General features: G+C 36.8%; 1 protein-coding gene across 1 annotated transcript in view; it reads left to right on the top strand.

The window, feature by feature from the left end:
• Nucleotides 1-19,010, top strand: part of Bbox1 (gamma-butyrobetaine hydroxylase 1) — a 42,082-nt gene that overhangs the window by 8,248 nt on the left and 14,824 nt on the right. The window contains exon 3 of the mRNA XM_051183798.1: nucleotides 8,564-8,762. Within this exon, the coding sequence (XP_051039755.1) occupies nucleotides 8,564-8,762 (199 nt within the window). The remainder of the gene's footprint in view (nucleotides 1-8,563; nucleotides 8,763-19,010) is intronic.

Below are 19,010 nucleotides of genomic sequence, written 5' to 3' on the forward strand. Positions count from 1 at the left end.
CATACAAAATAAATAAATAAATCTTTAAAATAAAATACTTAGATATGAGTCAAAGTAAGTAAGGAAATATTTAAGATGTAGAACACAATTTGCTCTGTAAAATCTACTTTGTACAATCCCTGGCATTTCTATTAAAGGAAAAGGGGGGGGATAATCATTATTAGTGGGGAAATAAAAACAAATTGCATAATCCCCATTGTTTGTTGCTATCTAGTGGGAGAGGCAGAGATTAGGTGCTGTGTCTGAACTAGTTTCCTCTCCACTCCCAGCAGCTGTTTAACACTGCTATAAGCTTCATAGGCACTCAACACAAGAACTTTAATCTTCTTCGAATCCCCCAAGACAGTGCCCCTTACCAGCAGGAAGTAGTTTGGAAAGAACGACGCCCAAATTCCCAAATATTGTGTATAAATGTTTGTTTTCGTTTAATTGGACTTTGTTATATAAAATTAAATAAAAACAAAGAAAAAAAGAACTTTACTATTAAATATTTGTGCTGGTTTCTTTACCTATCTACCAAAATTTCCAAATAGGGGATTCAATCATAATGCCTATCTTTATTCTTTAATGCAATCTTTTTCAACAAACACATGTTGAAGAAGATTTTAACATGAAGAGATAAGCGCTGTGGTAAGTGTCAAGGCTGAGTCAAGAAAGAGATACCTCACCCTTGCTTCGCAGATCCACCGTGTTTCCAGAAGAAGGCCATTTCAGAGGCTATTACCACATTTCAACCCAGAACCATGAAACTACAAGTCTCCCTCTCTATGTGAGGAAATATTCTTAGCTGGAAAGACCCAGACGTGGATGCCAAGGAAAAGCAGCCCTCAATCGATGAAGAGCACTGTGAAGTTCTCTGATTCTCTGGTCCATATCCAAGACACTAAAAAAATATGTGCTGGAGTATTTCATAAGGTCCTACACTGATGAACAACACCATTACCAACAGCAGGGAGCCATATGACAACAGATCTTCAGGAGGCTTTCTGCCCTCTTCATGCTTCTAGGGTTTCCAACATACAAATGTCTTATCATCAAATCTTCATCTCATCTAAACATTAAGAGAGGACAAGTGACTAGAATCTTAAAAGACATGTAGAATTCACCAGATAAGAGATAAAAGAGTACAACATCCATCCAATGAAGAAAGGACACTCAAAGCCCTGTTTCCTCTGGCTTCTCTCCTCTATTAGGGATCAGAATTGGGTTTTAGTGGAGAACTTAGAAGTTATGCATAATAAAAAAACCTGAAATATAATAGAATGATAATTATATGTAATTATTATAAAAGGAAATTTAATTAACATATTATGGAGATATTAAGAAAAGAGCAAAAAATTTAACTGATGCCGTATACATTAGATAAGCCATTTCAGAGCCAAAGCCCAGCATGGTGCAGGTAGACAGGAGGTCCTAAATTTTTGAAACAACACTTTGAAAACCAGCTTTCTGTACTCATGAATCTTTAGCTAAAGACCTTCTTTGTGTCTTTTCCTTTCTGAAATATAACTCAGGGCCCAGGAATGTGATATTTAGCCCTCAGTAGGAACCCTTACACAAACAGTTCCTTGAAATCTGGCACATAGCCTGGTCATAAATTTTATGATGTGTGAAGCGCATGTTTGAGGAAGTATTCATTAGTAAGGCCATAAGTTAAATAAGGAAGGGTGGCCATACCTTACATATTCCATCATTTCCATTCTGTTTATGTAGCCAGACCAAAGTGTGAATCTTAAATTTGTTCTTAATATATTCTCCTGACAAATGTTTTACTCTAGTCAAGTATTTCTTTTGCATCCCCTGATAGTTCTCTTCACAGTTGAAGGAAAATGGGAACATGTTTTGAAATCACTCGCTGGATGTTGATGTTTGATATCTTGTGCAGACATCACAAAATTCTTTGTAAGGTGGATTTAGTGAAACACAGTATTAATCCTCACTAATAATTAAAGTAATTTATATTCAAGATCATAGGTTGGATTTGGCAACCATTTATGTAAAGTACCATCTTTGCAAGTCACATTTTTTGTTGTTGTTGTTGTTGTTGCTGTTTTGTGTTTTGTTTTGGTTTTGTTTCATTTTGTTTTTTGGTTTTTTGAGATAGGGTTTCTCTGTGTAGCTTTTGAACCTGTCCTGGAACTAACTCTGTAGACCAGGCTGGCCTTGAACTCACAGAGATCCAATTGACTCTGCTTCCCAAGTACTGGGATTAAAGGCATGTGTGACCACCACCCGGCAACAAGCCACTTTTTAAACAGTGAAGTATATTACTGGTTTATATTCTGTTGCCCATTTTGCAATGGCCTTTGGTCTTTGGTCTCTGGTTTCAGGAAGGCATTATAGGCACTACAAAATGAAAGCTCCAATTTTAAAACTTTTAAATCTGTGGAACTTAAAAGATAGATGGAGCATTTGCCTATCCTACAAGAGCTCTGGGCTCAATCTCAGCACCACAGAAAATGATGAAAAATAATCATCACACTATAATAACAAACATTGGAATTAGAAATTCTTTGTAGCTTGGACTGTGTTGGGTGTTGGTACTGGCAATAGGATTTCACTACAGTTTCTATGTAAATATAGTTACTTTTGCACTTATCAAGAATAATACAAGAATCTACAGTTTTCTGCATTATTTAACAACAGTGTAGTGTACATGTTTATAATGGGAAAATGACTCATATAAAAATAAATTCTCATTAAAACATCCTTTAAATATATATTGTATGTGTCCTAAATAATCTTTTTGGGTGCAAATTTTCTGTCTTTGAAAATATTTTTTTAAGTATTTACTTATTGAGATTATAATATAATTAACATCATTTCCCCCTTCCCTTTTCTCCCTCCAAACTCTTCCATATACACTTCCTGGTTCACTTTCAAATTCATAGTCTTTTTTACTAATTGTTGTTAAGTACACACATGTATGTGCACACGTGTGTGTGTGTGTGTGTGTGTGTGTGTGTGTGTGTGTTTGTAACCTGCTCAGTCTGTATAATGTGACATATATGTTTTCAGGGCTGATCACTTGGGATTGGGTAACAAATTAATGTGCTTTTCCAAGGGAAGATTGCTTCTGCTCTCAGCATCTTTAGTTGTCTGACGTTCTGAGGTCTCATGGTCTTTCTCCCTTTCCACTTTATATGTCTATTGTTATTGTTCTTGTTTATCTCTTATTGATGAGATGTTATGCAGCTTCTAATATTATTAGGAGACACAACCTTATAGCAGACTTGGTTATCCTCTGGCTCTTAATGTGTTTCCACCCCCTTTTCTGCAATGATCCCTGAGCCTCAGGTGTGGAAGATGTTTTCTAGATGAGCCACAACAATAACCAACATAACACAATAATACTAAGAGTGCAGTAGTGGCATGGATACCTTGACAGTATCTAATAGACACCTCTCTAATTGGATTTAAGGCCTACTTAACAAGAGTAAATCATGCCAGGTACTGAAACCTAGCAAACTCATTAGGGCTAGTGAAGTCATGGACCTTGGTGGAGAACCTACAACAGCTACTTTACTAAACCAGCACAATCCCTAAGTACTTTCTAAATATTTGTTCTTATAACCACAAATAAGTGTCAGCCTCATTCCGTCCCATTGAAAAAACTTCTATTTGGAGCATACATAGACCATTATAGAGAACAACCACCAATCAAAATGCAGAGCTGTAAAAATTATTTTGATTTCAGTTTTATTTCCTTTTCACATAATACCTGAAGTTTTCTGAGCATATTAACCTTTAATAAATTAAAAAAAAAAAAAAGGCCTGAATCCACTGGTAGGAGTTACAAAAGGGAAAGTATTTTTAAACATGAAAAACTTGTGTTGATTTCATACAAAGTGAAGAATGTGACATTTTATATTGTGCAACTGAACCCTATTCCTAATGCTTTCTTGGCATTTAAAATCCTGACTAGTAGTAGTAGGGCGGCATTGGTGGTGTACACCTTTAATCCCAGCATCGGGAGGCAGAGGCAGGTAGACCTCTGTGAGTTTGAGGCCAACCTGGTCTACAGAGCTAGTTCCAGGAGAGGCTCCAAAACAATACAGAAAAATCCTGTCTTGAAAAACAAAGAAATCCTAACTAGTTGTGAAGGTTTACCTTTAAATGTCCAAGCTTAATTAAGTTCAAACAAAGCTGTTACTCAGTAATAACTTCCCTGCTTTCCTTTTTACCTATTAGATTTACTTTGTAAAGAACAGGATACTCTATGGACATTCCAATAGACAACATAAAAATATGCTCATGAGGTCTCAACCTTACACAAAGAATTATAGACAACTGAAGAAAACTGGGAATAGGAGAGGTGGTCTTCTACAAGAAAAAGCATATCAATTGGTTGTCCAGTGCCAAATGACAATCCTGAAAACACACATACAAGTAGCATTATATGGAATGAACAAGTTACATTTAAGAATATATATGCATATATATATATATGCATGTATGTATACAATAATAAGCACTGAAAAAAAAGAGTTCATCTATTTGAAGGAGAGTAGGGAGGGGCTTAATGGGAAGGTTTGGAGGGAGAAAAAGAAGTGAGAAATGTAATTATAACCTCAAAAACTGTTCATGAGAATAGTACTTCAAATCATCAACTTATATGTTCAAGTAATCATTGGGATTAGTCACCTGGATCTTACTAACTAGCACTGCCTTGGGGTACTGTTCCCCTTATTTATAATTTGTTAGTACTAAGATCATCTACCCCACATATTTGTTATGGAGAATAAAAGAAATAAAATAGGAAAGCATCGAGCATTCTGTATAACTCCTAGAAATGATTAGCAAATAGCTGTTGCAATGTAAATTACTGTGTGCCATGAGTCTCTGTACAGTCTCATGACAGCTATAAAAGACCAGCAGAGAAAGTGTAGCAACCTTTGTTTAACAAATTAAGCTGACACTCAGACTCCTAGGAAGAACATGCTGATGAAAGGCAGAACAATAATTCAAAGCACACCATTCTGCCTCCATTTCCTCCCCATATTGCCTTGTCTAATACAAGTTTCATACAAGGGTTCAACTTTTAGCTAAAAACTAAAAGCAAATAAATGAAATCCTGTTTCCCTGTTCTGTCACCCACATATCAAGGGTTAATGTGTAGCTCTGGTACTGGAGCACACAGATACTTCCATCACTTCAGAACATTTTACTGAACAGTATCGTGTTGTTAACTTCTGCCTATGCTGCTTTAGTTACAATATGAAACATTTTTTTCTAAACATTAAAATAAATCTTCATATATAAATTACTTAACCTTTGTGGAGATTTCCACAGAGCTTGAAAATAGAGGAATCATTCCTTGTAGTTGAGGCAATAATAGGAATAGTTGAGTAGTAATAGAATAGCAAAGCCAATATGAAAATGTCCAGTGATTCTCTACTTCCACAGACTGCTGATATTTCTATTATTCCCTGATTTTCCTCTGAGATTCCACAAGCTCTAAAGTGTTTTCAATATTTATTCTCAGTGTCTGTATATAATCCAGGTGAGCTTCATTATGTATGCCCATTAACACTAATTATTTTGCCTTGGAAAATTTTCTCCTAACTGAAAATTTGGGATTGGGTGATGCTTACACTCAGGTTTATCTTTTAGACAGGAATAGGGAATGGTTGGTAAAGGTATGGTTTAGATGGGATATAGGTAGATTAGCCTATTTTCTTGAGAATTTGAGTAAGAATGAGATAGTATTTTACAGCTTACATTGTTGTCTATTCTTATGTGGTAAGCTATAATGGTTGGTAAAGGTATGGTTTAGATGGGATATAGGTAGATTAGCCTATTTTCTTGAGAATTTGAGTAAGAATGAGATAGTATTTTACAGCTTACATTGTTGTCTATTCTTATGTGTAAAATTAAGTTTATATTTTGTTATATTGTGTTAAATGTTTCCACTTATAATATTTTATGCACATTATTTTTTACCATATTCTATGTATGTATGTATACTTTTCCTGTATTCAAGACATTTTGTATATTGATACAATTTGGGATATTTATCTTGCTGCCCTTTATAGTTCTACCTCTTGTCTTGACACTTATACTCTACCTCTATTTTAGGGATTTACATGTAGGTATATGTAAATAGTTATATTGTTTAAGTATTTGTTCCTGCTTTACTCAGGAAAATTTTAATCAGTGTTTTTAGCTAAGTTCCCGAGTATTACAGATTATCTTCACTCACATTTCCTGTACCTATGAGATTAGTCAGATATAGATGCTTAATCTTCAGTCACTTCATAGACATACAGAACATGGCATTTAAATGTTTTAATATTAGTACTCCATTGACATGAGACACTGTTGCTCCTGACAGCACCGTGCACTTTCCCAAAAATATGTTGGACACTGTTGTTGCTCCTGCTGGAGTTCAATCTCGCCTCAGCTAATGGCCTGTTGGGCATAGAATTGCCCCCACCTTGACCACTGATTTGGACATGCAGTCCTATGTACTTACAGGAGACAAATATAAAAGACTGCTTGACCTTGCCAAGTCAGGGTAAGACAGCCATTCTATTTCCCTGCTGTTGTTGTGGTCTGTCAAGTTCTCTTGGCCTTAGCCAAATCTGGGTGTACCAACGTCGCTGTGAGACCTAGGGTGACTGTTCAGGTGGCTTGCTGTTTCTGTCCTTGCTGCACCTTTTGGAAGTTGTCCATCTACATTTCCTGTCTACTCTAGCATTGTTAATTTCCTTCTCAGGTCTTGATGAGGTTGAAGATTAAACTATCACAACTATTATTCTCTCTTCCTAGTTAGATATATTAGGTACTAGACTTACGTTTTCCAGCTTAGGACAACTCTATTGTAAACTCCATTATGCCCTCACCCTAGGACTAGATATGTAGGTCATTTTGTTCTCGATTCTCCTTTTCTTAGAGCACACTTGTTATTCACTGTTTTGTATATAGTTTTGTATTAAGCCTAAATCTTTTCTTTAGACTAAAAGGGGAATTGTAGTGAGGTAGTCCTTCTGTAGCACTGACCACACCCATTGGGGGGGTGGAGCGATGGGCGGAGGTGACCTGAGGAAGGAGGTCGGAGGGGGCCAGGAAGGTGCTCTCTCTTTCTGGCCTGACTCGGACAGGAGAGGATCGGGTTGAATTCCCTGGTGTTCATCTGTCTAGGTTGTAAGTTATTTCTCCCTGAATAAACATCTATTCGGCCTATTTGTTTATCCTGATCCTTATTTACCGCAATAAAAACCAAATGGCCTTTCTATGCAATAATAATGACAGCCATCACCTTCTTTCCAGAAACTTCTCAGTTACTATAGTCTGAAAATTTTAAATGCAATAAACAAACAATAATGGTGAAACAACTAGCTATGTAATTCAACATTAAAAACAAAACCCAGTGTATTGTTTATTTGCAAAGAGTCTCTTTCACATAGAACCAACTTGGGCTTTTAGAACATTTGGTGTATGAGAAATAGAGCTGGGAAACATCTTGTATGATAAAAGAGTCATTAGGAATCATAGAAAGCATCAGACAGCTATGAAATCAGCTCCTTTGCAGTATCTTGAACACATTTCAACTATAGCTTCAACCACACTGTGTTAAATCACCAGTATCCAAGTTCTCCATAGACTCTGAGATCTTTGAAAGTGTCTTATGAAATTCTAAAATACATTTAGGCTTGTGTAAAGAAAAAAGCTAACTAATAACTACTGGGAAGCTAATACACTCAAGAATTACCATGGAGGCCTCACCCTCCCTGAGGAGTGCATGGGGGGGGGGAATGGGGTGATGGGTGATTGGTGGGGAGAATGGGAAGACGAAGGGAGGGGGAACCGGGATTAGTATGTAAAATAAAATTGTTATTAATTTAAATAAAAATTAATTGAAACAAAAGAGAAAGATCGTGAATTGGTCAGCAAGTGATTCCTCTTGAGTTCTACTTCCTTTAGGAAATTGTGGTTTGCAAGCCCATAATTTTTTATGTGTTTTCCTTTCTGTTTTCTCAAGCAAATGTATTTACAACCATTTCATTGTCATGCATGAGAGAACAAAGAAAGGCATCTGGCCTTTACCCCTTTGGCACTGCCACTCAAGGCTCTATGCATTCCAGGGACACACTTGGTCACAAGATAGCTTTCAAGCACAATAAGGGGAAGAAGAATCTGTACTTACCCTCCTGCCACAATAGTCATAATGTTCTAGTTCAGAAACCTAATTTTATCAGTATTTGGAATCAGATGCCTGTTATGCACACAGTATCTCATGGTTGTTTCTAAGCAGTGCCTGGGTTGAGGAGTCTTAATGATATAGATTTCAAGGGCTCTCCTGTATTATCTAATCAACATTCTTCAAATAGATGGGGCATACTGAATACCAGTTGTAGGCCAGACATATTGTAAGCAAAAGGCATATAATAGGCACAGTTCCAAGGAAGAAGGACCCAGTGACCAGAATTCCTGATATGCCCAACATTTAGCAAATCAAAGATCATCTCCAAGGAACTGTGTATTCCTTCAAGGTTGTTGTCTTGTCTGAAAATGAGATCATCTAGATTTTTTTTTATTTTATTTAATTTTTAATCCACAGAATGCCAGTACTGGGGCTCAGAGCTCCAGTTGCCTACTCTGAATTTTGAAGATGTGCTAAAAGAAGATGAGCATGCATACAAATGGCTCTCCAGCCTCAAGAAAGTGGGCATTGTGAGACTCACTGGAGCAGCTGACAAATGTGGAGAGATCACAAAACTTGGGAAAAGGATTGGCTTCTTGTACCTCACATTCTATGGGTGAGTCTTCAGATGTTTTGGCTTCTGCCATCACAAATACAGTTGCATCTGTTCCCAAGTTGGAGTGGGCTTTGATTATAGAATAAATGCAACCATTCTTGTGCTCACATTGTAAAGAGCGTTAAAAGTGAAAGTGACCTTCACAAGCCAACATTTACACACCAGTAGCACACAGTCTCCCTCAGATGTGTTTGGTTTGGCCCATAAGATATTGAAGGAAAATAGAATTAGTTACCAATACTTTAAAAACTAAGAGGCCTGAAATTTATGTGGACTAATCTTTTCTTGAAACACCTGATCTAACAACACTACAGCCTAAACCTAGCAGGCCACAAATCTATTGAGCATAAACAGGCAGCACCTTGTATCATTTGCTGAAGTCTTCTCCCTCTGCAGAGCTACAATGCTGTGACATAATAGGATTATATTGTCCCTAGTGGAAAGTAAGATGCGAAGATGATCGGGAACATTTGGACATCTACTTTCAATCATTTTAGTAACTTTATCATAGCAAAAGGCTATGTCATATTTGGATATAGACAACCTATTCCCATCCCTTAGCATATGGATTACTTATACTACTAGTACATTTTCTTTATATAAATGTGTATAGTTCTTTCATGTTCAAAGCTTATACTATTGTGGTGATTGCAATAATCATAGATCAGTGAATGAGAACAAAGTATTTGAAATTATTAAGAGCCTCTGGTATATTTTTCTTTAATTTCTTTAAAGTTTCTGAAATAGAGATTATGTTCCAATTTGTAGGAAGAAGTATAAAACTCAAAGAACTAATTTGTAATCCAAATTCACATGAGTAATAATAAAAGAGGCAAATTATAAATCTAGGCTTGCCTCTTCTTCATTGTTAATGACACAAAGAAAATACACGAATAGGTGCTGAGAATGAACTAAACAGAACACCTCAAAATAAATCTCTTGCAAGTCATTTTGCTTAGTTTTCATTTATGAACAACAAATATTTGAGTCTATTCCAATGCGTTTCACAATTTCATAATACTGACCAGTTTGAATGATCTTTTCGGAGGTTCCTAGATCCACCCAACCACTCACCCATCTAACTGGGGGTCAGAATCTTAATCCTGATTTACAGTTTGACATTTCTTTTGTTTTGTTTCTACAGATCTTATAAAGGGGCTTAATAACTTGGCCACTGATCTAATATTGTGAAATTTTTTGGAATAAATAATAAAGGTCCGTTGTCAAAACAAATCAGACCTGGTACATCACCTAATTCTATTTTTCCAAGACCTTCCCACCCAGCCCAGTGTGGTTTATTCTATCCTGCCACACCTTCCCAGGATAATTAAATCTTCCCAAAATATGTCACACTGCACATATGTCAAGATATCCCTTTCTTGACACCTCACAACTGTCCCCACAGATTTTCCTCCACATTTTCTGCAAGTTTTGATTCTCTAAACTCTGTAAGTCTCACAGAGTTTTGTTGTCATGCTGCTTTTGTTTTGTTTGTCTATTTGAGAATTGGATGTTACTGTTGGTGTTAAGAAAATGGGATAACTTGAATATTTTCTTTAATGTTATCCTCTTTTCTGCTCCCCTTCTCAGGAATGTGGGAAAGAGATATTGGAGTTTGGGTGACATAAGACTTTCATTAGTGTTCTAAAGGGCACCTAAAATAGTATTGCTCAGCCTGAGCAACAAGTTAGAGTAGGCCATTTTAAGACTTCAGATATCTGGGTCCTATCTTCAGAGCTTCTTTAAGATGAATGATATTTGACATCTGCATCAGGTCTGTAAGAACTCAGCAGATGATTCCCATGTACAATCAAAATTAGGAACTTCTAGTTGATAGGAAGGTACTCTTCTACATACATAATAAAATTTTGAGTGCCTTGTAACCTCTGAACTCTTACTGACATAAGTTACAAAAGTCCCTTATTATATTCTTCTAAAATAAGTACCCCCCCCCCCGATCTTTTCAATTTAAATTGCGTTACTAGCTTGGAAAATTTTAAATGCTTAAGAAACACCTAGAATAGCTATTTTAGAGAATATTGAGAATAACTAGTTTTAGCTCTAGGTTATCATCTCAACACTTAATTGGTTTGTAAAATAAAAAACAACAGATTATAGCTATTCATACATTCTTCGTATATACTAGACAGAGGTAAATGCTTAATTACAAATTTATGCCTAAAAGTTTTTAAAAGGCTACTGAATAGCAGAAGAATAATGTAGTTATTGTAGCATTTCATGATCATAAACTCCCTTTCAACTAAATCAAAATGACAATCAATTTGAGGACAAAGGACATGTCAGTTTCTACATCTGCATTTTTTCATATGCTTGTCATTATTCTGCCAGTCAGTCTGTCAGCCCATCTTCTAGACAATATAGTTTTCATGTGACCATGTGCAACACTCAACAGCACTAATACCCCAATAATAAAAGCTTTCCTGGAATAAAGAATAAGGATGTTAAAAAAGGTAATCTTTTCAAGATTTAAATCTTGATTTAGAGCAATTCATTTTATAAAGGATAGAGACAAAGACTCTTACTCCTCTTGTACCAACAAAAATAAATTATTGAACTCACAGAAGCCCTTTTGGGATATATAAAAAAATTATTATCAAAGAATTTATTTTAACTTTAAAACATAATTTAACCCAGTCATTCTAAGCTATACTTTTTTTCTGAATAGTGCCATCTTCCATGATTATAAATTAGAATATGAAGAGTGTATCCTATATGGTAAATCCTAAAGAAACAATTGTTGCCAATGAAACAGAATGTCTTTCTTGAATATCAGTGTATATAAGAAACTAGGCTAGGCATCTCTTCTAAACTGGGCTTGAGTTTTATCTTATAGAAAATGATGTTTTCTATATAAACACTTCAGTTAGCTTTCTCTAAATAATCTAAACAAATAAAAATTCCATTGACACCAAAGATCAGACTTCAATTTCAATTTATGTTCAAATTATGCTCTTTCAATATAGTGCAAAGTAATCCAAAGTAGAATCAAAGTAAAAACAAGATGGCCCTTAAAGACATTAAAGTTAGGGGGTGGTAAGATTGTTCAATGGTTACTATTCTTGAATAGTGCCAGAATTTGGTTTCCAGCACCTATGTTGTTGGGTAGCTCACAACCATCTCCAGCTCAGGAAACTCAACAGCCATCATTGAACTCCATGGGGACCTGTATGCATGTGCATAAACCCACACAGACACACAGATACTCCTAATTTAATTTATGTATGCTACCATATGTAAGTATGTATGACATTCATAAGTACCTATTTAATTGACTATTTGATGTTATGTTTCATCTCTTCCTCACCCCACATTATTCCAACTCAGACACATCCCATTCCAGCTCATGCCTTCGACAGACTAAACTAAGACATCTGTATCTTATTGCCACCGATATTCAGAGCTCCTGTCCATGAAAATTGTGGGTAATCAATGTCCGGTTTTTAGGAGCAGCTTAGGGACTATACTGCAGATAGCCTCTGAGAGATAACAGCAGCCATGGTCATCTCTGTTTCTTGCTCAGAGTTGCTTCTTCCCCAACTCTTTTTCAAGTGACACATGCCTCTTGCTTTTTCCATCCCCTATCTGTTATTCTCTTAACAGACACTGGTGCCAAACCTTTTAGGGTTGGTTTTGTTTTTTGTTACATTATGTTTGTTCTGTTTATTGGGGCTATTTGATTGATTGATTGATTGATTGATTGATTGATTGATTGATTGATTGATTGATTGATTTTCCTCTTCTTGCCTTCCTAACTTAGCCAGATAAGCTTTTTCATCCTCCCTTCCAACAACCATTCCTGGTGCCTGCTCCTTGATCTTGAAGCCTCATGAGCTGCAGGGAAGGCATCTTCCTCAGCCAAGCCCTGCTCCAGGAGATTATTACCAGTACTTTCTTCTCAAGCACAGGCATTATGATAGAAAGAGCATCTAATTATTTCTCACCCAAATGAGAAAAGAAAAACTGTAAATTATTTCCTCTATTAATTTATAACATAAAATAATTTTTGCTTTTTTGTTGAATAGTCTGGTTTTAATTATAACAAGCTCAGTATAAAAGTTGTAAGCTATCCCTATTGATTATTTGCTAGTTTGTTCGGTATTTAAAACTATTATTTTATTTACTGAGAAATCTGAATGATCTCATATAATGAAAAAAAATTAAACCCAGTAAATTCCTTTTTTTTTTTTTTTTTTTTTTTTTTTACTAATTGTGTGACTACATAAACTGACTGGCTACGTCAGGTTATCACTATTTACATAAATGTATTTGTATGTCACAAAACAAGAGAGGAAAAGAATTAAGGGGAAAGTGGTCCAGTTTGAGCAATTAGCAAATACACCTACCCTGCTGTGACTGTACTAGTCAGGGTCACATTTGAAATAAAGGTGTATCTATCACTGCCGTGTTCATATTGAGTACCTTACTAGTCAACATGGTGACCTGATCAGGATCGCATCATTAATAACAATTCAATGTCTGACACACAAACTTCTGCTAAGTGAGTTTTGATCCTAAAGATTTTCAGCAAGAATTTAAAACTTCTTTCTTAGCATTATTGACACCTGTCTGTCTTTATTCAAAAGTTAACTTTATGAGTTCCTCATAGTACTCTTCACCAGAAAGTAGAAGAGAAAGGGTAAAGGCTTTTAACCACAGCTAGCTAGACTACTTTCCAGAGTGAAGCCAAAATTGCAGATTTATAGTTCTGGGTTTTTGCTTTTCTGAAACTATTTTATTTGCTGGGGTGAGCAATTAGCATACATAAGGGCTAGACTGCATGAACAATGACTTGAATTTGAAAACATTCTGAAGCTAACTTCAGGAATAAGATGAGGCACAGAGAGAAACAGGGAAAAATAAACAGGATCTTGATGTTTGTCAAATGTTATCTTATTGCTAAATAACACTGACAGGGGCCCTTTATGGTCAAAAAACAGAAATGCTTTGCAATACTTTCTCCAAAGACTTTAGAAACAAAGGCCTAAACACTCCAGGGCATCCACATTAAATTAGTTCCCAGAGAGCTCTCCCCAGAACAAACAGAGAGTTTAATCACAGATTTGCTTTGTGCTACTTGTAAGTGAGAAGTCCAGCTAAGCCTGTCATATAATTTCCCATATCTTTGCCTCTTTTCTGCTGAGTGTTTTAATCCCCACTGCATCTTCTGAGATCCTAGGATGAAAGTTTGCTGGAAAGAGAATAAAACACTGCAAGTACTGCCCAGTTTCACATCTGCACAAGCGCCTTGCTTGCAGACCTCATCCGATGAATAAAATCAAGCAAAAATAAATGATAAATAAATAAATGTTTCTAGTGGGCTATCTGTCAAGTGCACCAGCCATAGCAGCTAAGAACTAGATCACTGAAATGGCATCTGGGGATCTCAAGAGAAGGACCTTCCCAGCATCCACTGGTCTTCTGCTGGTGTTTCAAAAGACATCTGTGAAACAGCCCAGCAACATTTCACACACGGGGTTGTGTTAGAGACTGTGGATACAGGAGTGAGATAGTCACAGCCCAGACACCCATTCCCTTACTCATCTTCCCCCACCATTAGCATGGTTGACACGCATGTTACCAGGAAAACAATTCTAAAGTGTGGGAATGAAACGGGAAAGAAAAAAACGAGCTAACCCATTTTGTTGAAATGTCTCTCCCAGAAACAACCTAGGCAAGGGATGGGGGTGGCTATATAGCCTGTCTTGAATAAAAATAGTTGTGGTGTATGGAAACCAACCTAGAAGCAATTCAGACTTGAGAGGCAAACAAAGAAAACTTGTCTGAGTTCTGAATTTAGTTGTAATCCTATCCTACTTTGAAAAACACTGAACCACTGGTACTTCATAATGAGTTATTTTAACTGTAGCACTGACTATAACGATTGAGTAGGAGGAAAGCCTTGAAAGTGAGTATCCTAGCGAGTACTAGGGTTTCTTAGGCAGGATAACAATGAGTTCTGTTCCTGCAGCCATTGTGACCTCATGATTTTTGCCAAGAGCCAGCCCCTGGGGTTCCCTTTGTGGTATTAAATTTCACAGTAATTAATGTTGCTGCCAGCAAAACCACTTGACTATGAGGTCATCTCATAAATGGAAGGAAAAGTAATTTCTGTGTCTTGCGCTCCTTAGAAATCATTTGAAGAAATGTGTGCGATGGTCTGTGTAGGCAGTCACTTCTCCACAATTGCTCTGGTGCCCATGGCCACCTCAGTTGCTGTCTATGCAGTCAGGACAAGCTGTTGTCACTGAGGCAAGGAGATAAATGAGTAATTTGAGCATTTTTATCATTTAAGTATTCAACTTGGTTCTCTGCAATCAGTATTTTGAGTCCTCACAAGTCTAGTAATTATTATTATTATTATCATCGCCATTTTACAGGAAAGAATCTGAGGCACTGGAATCGGGTTGCAAACGCAGGGTTACTTGCCCTAACAGACACCTTTCTATCTTTGCAGCATTCTACCATGGCAGCTTTATTTCCTGAATGGTTTGCACTGCAATTTTTGGCTGTCAAATCTGGTTTCTGGGGCTGGGAAGATGGTAAAATTATTGCTGAACAAGCATGAGGACCTGAGCTCAGATCCCCAGATCCCACAAAAAAAAATATGAAAGCACACACCTATAATGCTCATTTTGGGAAGGCAGAGGCACAAGGATGCCCGAAGCTTGCTTGCTAGTCAGTCCTGCTGAAGCTTTGAGCTCAAGGTTAAATGGAGGACCCTTTCTCAGTAAAATAGATGGAAAGTGATTAAGATGATACCTGACTTTGACCTCTGGCGTTCACACATATCTAGACTCTCTCTCTCTCTCTCTCTCTCTCTCTCTCTCTCTCTCTCTCTCTCTCTCTCTCTCTCTCTCTCTCTCTCTCTCTCTCATATACACACCCTCTCACATATTCACACCTATTTACACACACATATACACACACTGTCTCACATACACAAATACATTCCCACACACATTCACACACCTATTCACAAATATTCATACATAATTTATACACACCCACACACATTCTCTCACACACTTAACATATAAGCACACACATACTCTAACATAATCACACACTCTCACACACATATACACACACTCTCATATACTCATACCTAATTCACACACACACACCCATATTCATACACTTTCTCTTTCTTTCTCACACACACACTCATACACACCACATTTGCAGTAGAGTTACCCTATTCTGTTTCGCAGTGCATTGAATTTTTAGTCTTTGATAAAAAGGCCTTTCAGAATTCCTTTGAAATAAATTTTTGTAACTCTTATTTATAGAGTTACAAAATTTTGCAGGTGGCAAGCCACTTTCTATTCCTACCTATCTTCATTTAAAAAAGTGTTTTTTAAAAAAATCTGCCAGGTGGAAGTGGCTCACATCTTTAATTCCAGCATTTGAGAGGCAGAAGCAGACTGATTTCTGTGAGATTCAGGCCAGCCTGACTACAGAGTGAGTTTCAAGAAAGCAGGACTACACAGAGAAACCCTGCCTCAAAATAAACAACAAAAATACATAGCCTGGGCAGTGGTGACACCCACCTTTAATCCCAGCACTCAGGAGGCAGAGGCAGGAAGATCTCCATGAGTCTGAGGCCAGCCTTGTCTACAGAATTACACAGAGAAATCCTGTCTTAAAAATAAATAAATAAAAATTTAAAAAACTGAAATTTTATTCTTTCCAACGATTTTTGAAATTAATAAATTTAGCATATGTAATGTTGTGATAAATGTATACACTTTGAAATGGTTAATACAAGAAACTAGTTTACATATTCACCTCCACACCTTGTGTGTGTGTGTGTGTGTATGTATGTATGTACATGCAAGCTGGATATACTTGATAATTTATGCCTCAGCAAACTGTATACACACATGAACAAATGTAGTGAAAGTAATGGAAATCTATTATAACTGAAAAGTTGTATTTGACTTTTAGATTTATTTGCTTGTTTTTATGTGTACAAGATTTTGCATATGTGTGTGTGTGTGTGTGTGTGTGTATGTGTGTGTGTGTGTACCTAGAGGATGGAAGAGAGCATCTAATCCCCGGTAAGTGGAGTTATAGACAGTTAGTAGACACCATGTGGGTGCTAGGAACCAAACCTGGGTCCTCTGCAAGAGCAGCCAGTGCCCCTAACTGCTGAGCCATCTCTCAGCAATTTTGTATTTTAATCAATGTCTCCCCCTTCCTTCAACCCTTACTTCATAGTAACCATCATGTACTCCTCAGTACTGAGTTCACTTGGTATAGTATAACATAGTCATAGAAAAGTCACATAAAATAAATGCACAGCTGAAAGAATTACCACCATGCAAGCATTCTTAAACACAGTTCAGGTCAAACAATTGAACACTGCGGCCACCTCAAACCCCATCCATAAATCTTGAGCTAAACCAAACTTCTGGGACCACAGTGTTTGCCTCCTTGATGTCCTGGGTTAGTGTTGTCAATCCACATGTGCATTCCTTGGCACTACTACTATTCACTTTCTCAGCTTCCTGAGTTTACTTGTTTTTTTTTTATCTTATATCATTAGTGTGAGTAAATATAAATTTGCTGCTTAGCACAGCATCTTTGTCACTGGACCTGTTTTAATTTTGCTTTTCTGAACCCCAGCCTCTTGTAAATATCTCAGGAAAGACCCATGGGAACAATATTCTCTGAATTCTTGAATGTTGACAGCAGCTTAAGGCTTCTTCTGCTAGAAAATTGGCCTGGCTAAATAAAGAATTCTTGGTTCACTCATGTTTAACAAGTTGGGAGAGTTTTATTGGTAATCAGATTTTGTTTCCTTGTGAGTAATGTGATATATCTACCTGGATAGTGAGAGTTTTTTTTTTCTTTGAAGTCTGCTCATTTCACATGCCACATTTTGCTGTGTGTTGTTCTGGGGTCAGTTCTTCAATGAACAGTGACAAGTTTTCCTTTTGAAATGTCGGGTTGTTTTTTGTTTTGTTTGTTTGTTTGTTTGTTTTCTTCTCTACTTGTTCTCTTCCTTTGTCTTGAGTGCTCCCTTATGAGACTCCCATAGTGCATGCATTCAAGCATTCAGCCCTACTTATTGCCATCCACTGGAACTGGAGTTGTTAACCACCAGATGTGGGTGTTGGGAGCAGAACCTAGGTCCTCTGCAAGAGCAGTCAGTGCTCTTAACCACCGAGGAGCTCTCTCTCTAGCCCTCTTTTCTTAACTTTTAAATGTACCTCTTTTTATCTCCTAGAAACCTAAACACATTGCCTGCTGCATATATTTGATTTCTCACTGATTATAGTTTAGTATTTACTTATGGATTCTTTTTATTTTCTAAATATACCATTCCATATTTCTGATGGAGGTTATTCTTCACATATTGAACCATTTTATTAAAGACTACTGTCTCATTAGAAGTGGTTAGAACTAGGAAAAACTACATAATAGAAAACTGTGTGTCTGGAGAGATAGCAATTAAGATTAAGAGCTCATGCTCCTCTTCCAAAGGAAGAGCCCAGCTCCTAACTCACATGGCACACAAGTTCATGTAACTCCAGCTCCAGAAGATCTGATAACCTCTGCTGGTCTCTGCAGAACTCTGCACACATGTGCACCTGTGCACATATCCCTAGAGATAATAAAAATAGATCTGTTTGTTTTGTTTTCAAGAGATGGTCTCACTGTGTAGAGCAAGCTGGCCTTAAACTCAGAGATTCTGATTTTAAAGTTCAGTGATTAAAGATGTGAGCCACCATACCTGGCTAAAATAAAGCTTTTTAAAAAAAAGAGGAAAATATGATACTTTCCATCTTTAAAAGGTCATGTCTACCTGGCAGGGGTTATCAGTACTATGTTATCTTACTGCTTATTTGGTTTTCTTCCTCAAAAACCTCACATTGTTCTGTTGCTAGTTTTACAAGCAATTAAACATTAAAAACAAAAAGCTATGAAAAAGGAGAGAAACCTGAACTTTTGGTTTTAAAGCTCCATTTCAACACTATAACTCATAGATTTCTAAAACCGCTTATTCTTCTCCTGAACTGTTACCTGTACAACTGTCTTCCCTTTGTTGTTGTGGGTGATGTATTGCTCAATGTGGAGACAGTTCTTCAGAAAGAAGCTATGTCATGTAATGGAGACTTGTTGAGTCGATCTCTAAAATTTATGATTACTTGATCCCATACCATACTACAGACTTCTTAAACTCAACTATTCTAGAATGAGAGTCCTCCCCTAATTTCACCG

This window comes from Phodopus roborovskii, unplaced genomic scaffold (assembly GCF_943737965.1).
Source record: "Phodopus roborovskii unplaced genomic scaffold, PHOROB, whole genome shotgun sequence".
Classification (NCBI taxonomy): Eukaryota; Metazoa; Chordata; class Mammalia; order Rodentia; family Cricetidae; genus Phodopus; species Phodopus roborovskii.